Raw genomic sequence first — 9,818 nt, forward strand, 5'->3', positions numbered from 1 at the left:
TTTGTGAGATTAATTGTTGTGTACTTTGTATGGCTGTATAAAATAAATAAATAAATAAAAATAAATAAAAAACTTAATTTATCGGTGATCTTGCCACTTCAGTGTCAAATTTGCTCATTTTTCTGAGAACTGCACACATCCAAAATTGATTGTTTAAAGAGTCACAATCCAAATCCAAGCCAAACAAATGTTCAGGCCTGAAGCAGCATTATCAGGGCAGGGTGAGCAGTGCCTTCCTGTCTGACCACTTTGCATTGCAAACTACTGATTTGCTTAAAGTCCTGTTTTTAACCTTGATAAGTTTTGTGCGGTTGCTGACTTCAGAAGGCACACACTTTCAACCACAAAAAGCAACGAATTAGGCTTTTTACAGCCACAGTGCTGAGGTAAAACGTTTTTTATTTTTTTTATTTTGGTGGAGGGAGCTTAAAGTTAAACAGTTGGGAGTAAACGCTGACATTTCTGTAAACTCTTGGCCTGCCTCTTCTACAGCTTGACATGCATGGGCTTGTACCTGTAGGGTTTGTCAAGTAGGGGAGAAGACGCCCGAGTTGCTGAGGATCAGAGAGTGTTGTTGTGCGCATATTTGATCAACAACTTGCAGTTACGAAACATACTTCATTCTTTCTTGGCAACAGAAAACACATGTTGTAAGTATGAGCTCCAAATTGGCTTTAAGCTTCGACACTTTGGACAAACTGGTGGTCTGGCACTGAGGGTTTTGAGACTGTTGAACATTTTTGAATGTTTTACTCCCCCTCCGGTCTGCCTTGTTCTTTGGTAATGACAGACTTTCTCTGATCTCGCCCAGGCAAAAAGCATGTTGCTAAAATAAAACTGGGATGTGTTTTGCGGATGGTTCTCTCTTGTCTAGCAAGTGTTTCTGATGGGGCTCCTGTGATCTGAGCAGTTTTTATTGGAAGTTTCTCCCTCTGTGTTTCTCTGTTTCTCTGTGCTTCTCATTTTGCCTCCAGCTCTCTTCTCCTTCCTTCCTTCCCTCCCTAAGAAAACATGAAACAGGTCCAAAGATGAGGGAGAATTCTTTGAGCTGAATGTGCTCTGCACTCTATATGGTGCAATCCAAAAAAAAAAAATATATGTGGCTGCATTAGGATAGCCTTTCCTCTGATGCCTTGTCCCTTACTTCTGAGGGACTTTTTGATAACACATCTTTCAAAAGTGCAGCTCAAAGTTGCACTGTTAAAGCTGTCAGAACTCGGTAGGATTTTCAAACAACTTCACTGGATATACTTCTTTTAAGCATTTTTTTTCTCCTTATCAATAGGGACATCAAACTTAGAAATTCAGCAATTTAGGTGAGTGGTGGAAACTAGAAATATTTACACCACAGCTTATATGGCTTTGGAACATAAAGAAAGTATCTGTTGCCAATCTGTTGCTCTACGGGGAAAAAGGAACAGTTCAGAGTTCGTACATCTACAGACATTTTCATTGTGTCTTACACATTAATTTAAACATATACTGTACCAATGTGTACTTTTCTAGTCATCTGTAGCACTCCATGCTGGTTCACGTCTTTCATGATGTCCCCTCAAATTCTGGTACCATTAATAGCCACAATGGTCAAATTTATCAACCAAATTTAGCCCAGTTGCCCCGAAGAAAATGTTTGTTTTTTTCAGATTGTACATTTCTGCAAATCATAAAATATGTTACATTTGTACATTTTATATGTAGCATTTCAACATTTCTAAAGTAACGTGGTATATGGGGCGATTTCGTCATCAGGAGATGGAGGGAATGCTGGATGATATGACACCTGGGCGAGCTGGCTGCTAAGCTGCAGACCACCAGTCGTGAACGACATTGGTGATCTGCTGGTGACCCTTCATAGTGTTTCCACCGGTGTTTTAGCAGCAGATTGTAGCATTTATCAGTACGTATGAGCCACTGAGCCTTGGTATTTTTCAGCAGCGTACAAGCAACCAAACCAAAGTGTTTTTCACAAACACATCCCTCCTTTTTCAGGGATTATTGGTGTTTTCAGCCAACCCATAATCTTTTTTAAACAGTTTTTTATACCTAAAGCTAAACACACCTTCACCACCGTTTGTTGGAAAACATAAACTTCTACTCACACAGAATCAGCCCTTTTCTAGACCCTTTAGGTAATATTCGTCTAATCACAAGCATGCATTAACACAGTGCCTGTGCTAATAGAACCAGGGTTACAATATCGCACCCTTTGTTTCAATGTATCCACTATAAAATAATGTACAAATGTCATGTGTTTGTAGTTTGCACAAAAATAAAATGTGAACCACAAATATAACAAATCGCAACTTCTCCTTAAGGGACTTGATTTCTAGAGCAATAACCGAGATGTGGAATATATGAATTTGCAAACATGTCATGTCATTAAAACACAAACAAAAACAACACTGGCTATTCAATCTATGTGTTATTGCTTATTTTTATCCTTTAAGGACAATTTAATACATCTTGTCGTAGATAAACTTCCCACTGAAGAAGCAACAGAACTAGAGAAAATGTGAATGGTACTCTGTTCACTAAAATCTGGTGGAAAAATAATTGTCTCTGTATCTCTGTAAACTCTGGAAAGATATTTTTCTTTTATTATCAAGACATGTGTGCAGCCACACATACATCATCTCTCATCAGTTCTTCTTAGTCAGTGGGACAGCTGTCACAGCAGAAAAAATTGTGACACTCAGTCAGCAGTGTTCATTTGATGAGGCAGGCCCCTGGACTGTGGTGCCTGGAGCAGTCTTGTTCCAGGTGCCAGTGCTGATGACTAGCCGGCGAGGTCAGCCTAGTGCTGCTGGCTCAGTGTCATACCAAGAGAGAGAAAAGAAATCCAAAGCCAATATGAGAAAGTCTTTCAGTGTGTTTCTAGTAGACCAACACTTCCGAAGAACAGTTTCATTAACAGCTTGTGAGTGTGTACAAACTGTCTGACTGTGGAGCAGGGTGTTACCCAAGACAAATAGCATGCTAAAATATTAGCCACTACAGTAGCATTACTTCCTTGTTGACAAGTGGAGCTGAGCTGCACCCAAAGCCTACCGTCTGTTGTTGTCTTTCACACTGACTGACTGCTTTTGCAGCATGTATGCAGCATTACCTACGATAAGACAAAAAAATGCATTTCTTGAAACTAATTGTGTGGTTAGCATAATATTCACCCATGCAGTTTGCCTAAAAATATAGCAGAGTTCCAGGGAGTTGCCACAAAATTGAAATAAAACAGATATACCTGTCTTTTCTGTTCTATAGTTTTAGCTCTTTTGCACACCCATTCCTATCCATCAGTGCAGATGGTTGTTGTTTTGCTCTTAGTTTCATTATGTTCACTTGCTGTAATCCCTTGTCTTACATCGACTACTCTGACTTATTCTTATCTTATTCTCTGCTTTTGGTGCAACGACCCAGTTTCCCCAAGGGGATCATTAAATTTTCATCTAATTTAGGATTTGCGAACAAGTAAACTAATGACAGGGGGATACTGATAGTTTGACTGTTAGCTGCCATGCTGCCATAAATCAAACTCATTGCAGACAAGCTACAATTAAACTCACAGAATTAGGATTTTCAGTAAAAAGGAAGATGAACCCAATTTCTGACATTTTCTCACAGAATATTAGATTGTTTTTTTTAGTTGTTTTTTTTATTAAATTATCTGGGTAGACCACGGTGTTCTTATTGAAATGCAGAAAAATGTTTAATTATAGCCTTATGTGTAATTATTGAAAGTAACCATATACTCATGCTGATTACATGGTATTTAACCATACATAATTGCAATTTTACACCTCTCTTATTTTGGAGCTATAATTACTTTTTACTTCACAGATTTAACATTACAAATGTATGATCACAGGGGAATTAATATTCAGAACATTTCAAGTACCTTCAGCAGAAATACCTCTGTACATATACTCAAATTGTATCTTAAATGCAGGACTTTTACTCATAATGTAGCATTATTTTATGTTTTTGTGTGCATTGTACCTAAAGCAGTTTTTTGTTGTCTGGGTTTTTTTTTTTTTTTGACCACTTGGGGTAAGCAGACCAAGCTGTTAACACAAGACTGATATATTATCACCTTCTAAAGTTGATGTGAACACTCTAATGTAACATCTAAAAATAAACTGCGTACTGTGTTGTTAAAGTGTGACAGCTCTGCTCTCAAAAGCACTGTGCAACAAAATAAAGAGTGACCACTTATTTTATCCTTTATCCACCTTAACATGGCCAAGCGCCATCAGAACAGGCAAAAAACAATGTTTAAGTTAGTACCATCCCAGCCATGCTCTTAGCACCTGCTAACTGCATGTTTTGTTCATTAATAAATTTGCTAATTGATAATAAATCCATATTGATTTTATTTCTTTTTTTGAAAAAAGCTTTATGTCCAGCCCTGATTATTTTGTTTTTGTTTGGACAACAGAAGGCACAGTCATAGAGTCAGAAAGATGAAAAAAAGGTAAATGTACACAAGATATATTATTTTGTAAGGAGCAGTTGTTTTTACGGCATTTTTTGTTGTTTTAAGATTATGATGGACTTTTTATTGTATCATTTTTGATATTAGGTGGGTTCCCATTTGCCCTCAAATTTGCACAAATTGAAAATGCAAACATAAAATATACCTAATGGAAACATATCAGTGTCATAAAAAACTCCCATTTATCACAAAAAAGTTGTAAAAAAATTGAATTGAGTTTGAAATTGAGTTGAAATGGACACACTTTTTTTGCTTTTATAGGTCACATGGTGCTTTGGCCATGTGCTTGTTGGTACGAACTGGCTCCCTCGGGCATGATGCTATAGGCACTTCAAGAGGTGTTATTGCATCGCATAACTCTTCATAAATGAGTGGATCATCCGGAAGTTTTGCATCCACAGTTCTTTTGTGTAATCGTGGTCTATCACTTCCCAGAAATACTTCATACAAGGCCACTCCCACATTTGCTTCCCTTTCCATTATCGCTCACATAACGTGCTTACGTCTCCTTTGATTGGAAATAAATAATTGACCGTGCAGCGGCTGCAACAGAAATAAACCTGCTAATGTTCTGAACAACCATCACCATGCTTCTTGGAATGTTATTGCGAGAGGAGAAGCTGCAGAACATCACTCACTTGAACCATAGTTATCTTGCAATTGTGTTTTATCGGCATTTCAAAAATATTGCTTAAGTTTTGGGCAAATCTGTAATGGAAACCTGCCTATTGTTGCATCCCTATTAATCAGTGCTACTTTGAGTAAAAGATCTGAATACTTACTTTTCCATACATAATGTAATGAACTCTTAATTGCCATTTTTATCATCTATTTTTATGTGGTCAGGAAGGAACCCACTCCCTGTGGACATTACTAACTGCCTGATACCTGGTACTCAATTAAGTGCCAATATGTGAGTTGTCATTAATTTCATTTTTTGGAATTAGAAAAGTGACAAAATTAGGTGCTTTTCATCATTTTGCAATGATTGATTCATATCAGTTAATTACAAAAAAATGTCACTTTTTAAAAAACTTTTAACAAAGAATCCATTAATCATTTATGACTGTTATGTGATAAGCAGCTACAAATTTGGATCTTAAAGTAATTTTCTTAATTTGTCACTGACTGAATATTTATGTCACCTGTTTGACAAGATGTATGTTTTATGACATCTTGTGCTCCGCAGGGCTCCTGTTGATGATGTTATGGCGTGGGGAGAGTCAATCGACCATCTTCTGGAGTGTAAAAGTAAGCTCACTTATGAATTCACTCTTTTCACTCTTCTTTCAAAAGCTGCTCTCTCAATTCTCCATCGTCTTCTCTTCACCCCTTGCTGTTCTCCGCCGCTTGGCCCCGCATATCATCTTTAATTGCCCTAGGGCTTCTTTAGGAGGATCGAGGATATATTCTCTCCTCAAGTTCATCAAATCCATTTGGAGATGTATTTAAGGAAGATGACACTGGCAGAGATAAGAGGCCTAATCTAAGCTGCCAGGGTAGATAGGGTGATTCCAGCCAGCTCTTATTCATTTATAAAGCCGCCGCTCGCTGATGGCTTTCACCTGACCATATTCCCGGCCCCTGTTTGAAAATGACTAAAGGGGCAGATGGGCTCTTTCTCTCTCTCTCTCTCTCTTTTTGCTGTCTCTGCTCTCATTACTTTACTGAAATGAATTCAGCTGATCTGTAATATTTCAGCCTGTTGTCTGCTGTGTGAAGATTAACTGTCCTCCAGAAGATAAATTTCACTCTTGCATCCCAGTTGCGCCACTTCCCTTTGAAGAAAGTGACACGTGTGACAAATCGGTAAACAGTAGCGAAGAATAAATAGTCGTGCATGTTGCAGTTTGATGGCGTTCATGCACCTTTACATCTCGTGTCATTTTAAAAGGGTCGACAGTGTTACGATCGAAAGTTCCAATAATGGACGGGAATGATTTGTAGACGGGGAAACAAGCTGCCCCTGGACATATTTTGTTTCCTGTCAATTACTGTCAGAGCACCAGCTGTGATTTTTTTGCAAAGCAATTTGTGTGAATAACACCAGCGCTCCCAGTTAGCTGTTTGTTTGTGCTCCCAGAAGACATGCTAAGTATTCTACACCTGCGTCAGAATCACAGCCGCATGAATACTCCCATAACAAAGGTAATGGGTGCGAGGAGAAGATAACAAGAAGTATAGGTGCGAGCAATTATATGATGCTGAGGCAGTGCACATCGGGACGCAGGGTTTTGTTTTTGAAGGTTTTGAAGTTGAAAGCGCCCCCAGACATCCACCACAATACCTGGCAGTTTTTCTTCACTGTCTCTTTGTTGGCTGACTTTCTTTGAGCTAACAAGGACGATGTTGAGGAAGAGAGAATGTGAGTAAGAGATAACAGAATGGCTTAACCTTTGGCTACAGCTCATTGCTCTCAAGATATTCTCCTAAAATACACACACTTTTTTTTGAGAAAAAAAGGTAGTTAAAAGCTATTTTCAAATAATGGTATGTCCCTGTGCACTCATGTGTTGCGGTTACTGCTGCAAAAAGACCCTGACTCCTGCAGTTTGCAAAAAACCAAAGTCCCACTGCGACAAGTACAACAGAAATATTCTGTAAATACAAACTGGAGATAACTCAACATCCCAGCTCAACAAATATCATAGTGTGTTCAGCGCCGTTTACTAGGGGTCAATCATAATTGGTTTTTCAGGGCTGATACTAATTAGTAGTACTTAATGAGACCGATAACCAATATTTGGAACCGATATGCATTTACAATAAAAACGTAAATCTTTCTGTCAAAATTTAACATTTGGAATATAATAAAACAACACAAAACTTTATTGAAATGTCTTTAGCAAATGTTTAAAACTGAAACTTTTAACATCATATACAGCAAGTTCCCAGCAACTTTTTTTAATTAAGTTTAGTGACAATTCAAATTAAAAATGAATGAATAAAAATAGCTTAGAGGTTTTACGAAGTAAAAGTTCCTCTGAGCTGACACTTTCTTTGCATGTATTGTAGACTTCGTTTCCTGGTGTTGGTTGAGTGTAATACGCACATTTTTTGATTTTATCGGCAATCATAAAAATTATTATGATTGGCAATATGCCATATTTTTCGGCCCTGAAAATTGGTCAGAGCAATAATCTGTCAACACCTACCGTTTACGTCTACATATTATGTGTTTGGTATCCTCATGCTGCTGTTCTGGAATAGCGTGTCAGTTTAAGCAGGTAAAATCAGCCCCTTCTAATTCTGAATTTATAAAATAGCACCACCTTGTCAGTGCTTTTGGCCACCATCCTCCCACCATGTGCTTTTGTTAACATCACGGTAGCAGCATCCTGGAGCATAAAGAGCAGACACGGACATCATCAATATTAATGTTAATATAGAGAACAAAACCCAAAATATTCCTTGAATTATTAACTTTAATATTGGGCTCCAATAGTGTTAAGCCTTTAAAACCTGGATCGACATCACTTTTCTTGCACTGCATTAAGTTCCCTTCACAAGCATTTATACCTTTGAATCATGAGCAAATTGGTTCAATTTCTTTAAAAAAAAAAAAAAAGAAGAAAAAACACACACAAAAAAGGCAATGAGCAGCTTAACAAGAAATGTTTTCAAATTTTGAGAAATAAGTTAATTTAGAAATTATTTTTTTAGAAAGTGAGGGAAAAATGTCAAGAGAAACATATATCATAAATATATATTTGATTTTTTTTTACAGAATATTTATAATTTTAAGCAGTTTTTTTTTCAGGTCATTTTCTTGTTTTTGTTCTTTTACTTTCCTGTTTTTCTTGTTTGTTTGTTTGTTTGTTTGTTTGAGTGATGGTTATTCTTATTCATTTTCTTTCTTTACTTTTTTTTCAATAATGTATTGCTTATTTTTGAGGAATTTATTCTTAAACTGGGCATTGCCATCTTCTCATGTTTTTTGTTTTTTAAGAAGTCAAGCTAGTTTGCCCAGGTTTAAAAGGGTTGATCACAGGCTAATAACTTGAGCACACAAGACTAATGAATGTCCTTTCTACGGTCCTCTGCCTCCTTTACTTTTACACAAAATGGAAGTAATGACCAAAGTTATCAACAAAAGGCAAAACTGTACAAAGCATAGAGTAATATATTATGTATTTGTGTGCATTAATGCATATGTACAGTAAATTTTACTTATACTGTGATAATGCTGGGAAAACCAGTTCCAGTCTTCAGCTGTATAGTGTTTGTAATTGCTGTATAGTTTATTGTATGCAGGTTAGAAAACCTGTAATTGAGGAAAAAAATGAAAAGGAAAAAAAAAGAGGCAAGGAGTGTTGTTGGTTGTGGCGTTACAGTTCCTTAAAAACCCTGTCATTGAACTTCAGTTGAATGTTTGAAATGAATCTGTCCTGGTTTCAAAGTGTCCCTGCTCTGTCTGTGCAGCGGGCCAGCTGGTGTTTGAGGACTTCTTGAGGACAGAATACAGTGAGGAAAACCTTTTATTTTGGCTCGCCTGTGAAGAGTACAAGAAAATCACCAGCCAGAAAGAAATGGCGGTTGCTGCCAAGAGGATCCACGCTGAGTTTGTCCAAGTTGATGCGCCTAGACAGGTACGGCTTTTGTAAAGTGGGACATGAATGAAGTCAGACCTGTGTTACTCCAAATCAGCCTCAATTCCCAGCTTGCTTGTTGTGACTGTCACGCCTCCACACTTTCATTCACTTTTCCTGCGAAATACAGTGATTACAGGCCACCTCCACTTTCTTTGTTGCTAACGCACAGCACAGTTTTTCATTCTCTGTTTGAACATGCAGTTAACTTTGGGAACAGAATAATAATGTGAATGTATCTCCAAATAAAAAGAAGTCATGAGTGAAATAAAAGTTGCTGTTTTCTGAACACAGATAAACATTGACTGTGTGACGAGAAGAGAAATCAGTGAAAATCTCTCTCAGCCGGAGCCAAATTGCTTCGACAGGGCGCAGAGACTGATATACGCTCTGATGGAAAACGACTGTTATCCGCGATTTCTGAAATCAGAAATGTACCAAGCTCTCCTGGAGCAGGCTGAACAGCAATGAAAGCAACATGAAGGGGGGGGGCTTGTCCAACGTCTCTCTGAATGATTGATTCTGCACTTCAGCCGACTCTCCTTAGAATCTCAGTTTAAACAAAAAAGGCTCGTCTGTCAGTGGAAGCAAAAGTGACGAGAGATACAAAGCTGTCAGTATGAGGACTGACAGAATCTAAAAGCCAGACATAATGTAAATAATGTCTTAAGCAGCTTTTGAAGTCACATTTTGTTTGGATTGTTTAATAATGCACAGAAAAGGCCTGGATGTCAGATAAA

At 37.7% G+C, this 9,818-nt stretch overlaps 1 protein-coding gene across 3 annotated transcripts; it reads left to right on the forward strand.

Annotated features, from left to right (window-relative positions):
* The first annotated feature begins 277 nt into the window (after nucleotides 1–277).
* Nucleotides 278–9,568, forward strand: LOC121940238 (regulator of G protein signaling 21-like). Of its 3 annotated transcripts, XM_042483062.2 has the most exons (6): nucleotides 280–386; nucleotides 493–650; nucleotides 5,336–5,402; nucleotides 5,679–5,740; nucleotides 8,912–9,078; nucleotides 9,373–9,568. In XM_042483062.2, coding segments are annotated over exons 3-6 (408 nt in total). In that variant the 5' UTR covers nucleotides 280–386; nucleotides 493–650; nucleotides 5,336–5,400; the 3' UTR covers nucleotides 9,550–9,568. The 3 variants fall into 3 exon arrangements, with proteins under 3 accessions (XP_042338989.1, XP_042338996.1, XP_087933580.1); XM_042483055.2 differs by lacking the exon at nucleotides 5,336–5,402 and having other exon boundaries at nucleotides 278–386; XM_088077454.1 differs by lacking the exon at nucleotides 493–650 and having other exon boundaries at nucleotides 301–386.
* The last annotated feature ends 250 nt before the right edge of the window (nucleotides 9,569–9,818 follow it).

The sequence above is a fragment of the Plectropomus leopardus genome, chromosome 5 (assembly GCF_026936395.1).
Source record: "Plectropomus leopardus strain MGB_pleo_1.0 chromosome 5, ASM2693639v1, whole genome shotgun sequence".
NCBI classification, from domain to species: Eukaryota; Metazoa; Chordata; class Actinopteri; order Perciformes; family Serranidae; genus Plectropomus; species Plectropomus leopardus.

What these genes read in the sequence shown, in the direction of transcription:
- LOC121940238 (XM_042483055.2), top strand. An exon ending in CCATCTTCTGGAGTGTAAAA is followed by an intron (nt 5,741 to 8,911) that starts GTAAGCTCACTT and finishes CTGTCTGTGCAG; the next exon opens with CGGGCCAGCTGGTGTTTGAG. An exon ending in AAGTTGATGCGCCTAGACAG is followed by an intron (nt 9,079 to 9,372) that starts GTACGGCTTTTG and finishes TTCTGAACACAG; the next exon opens with ATAAACATTGACTGTGTGAC.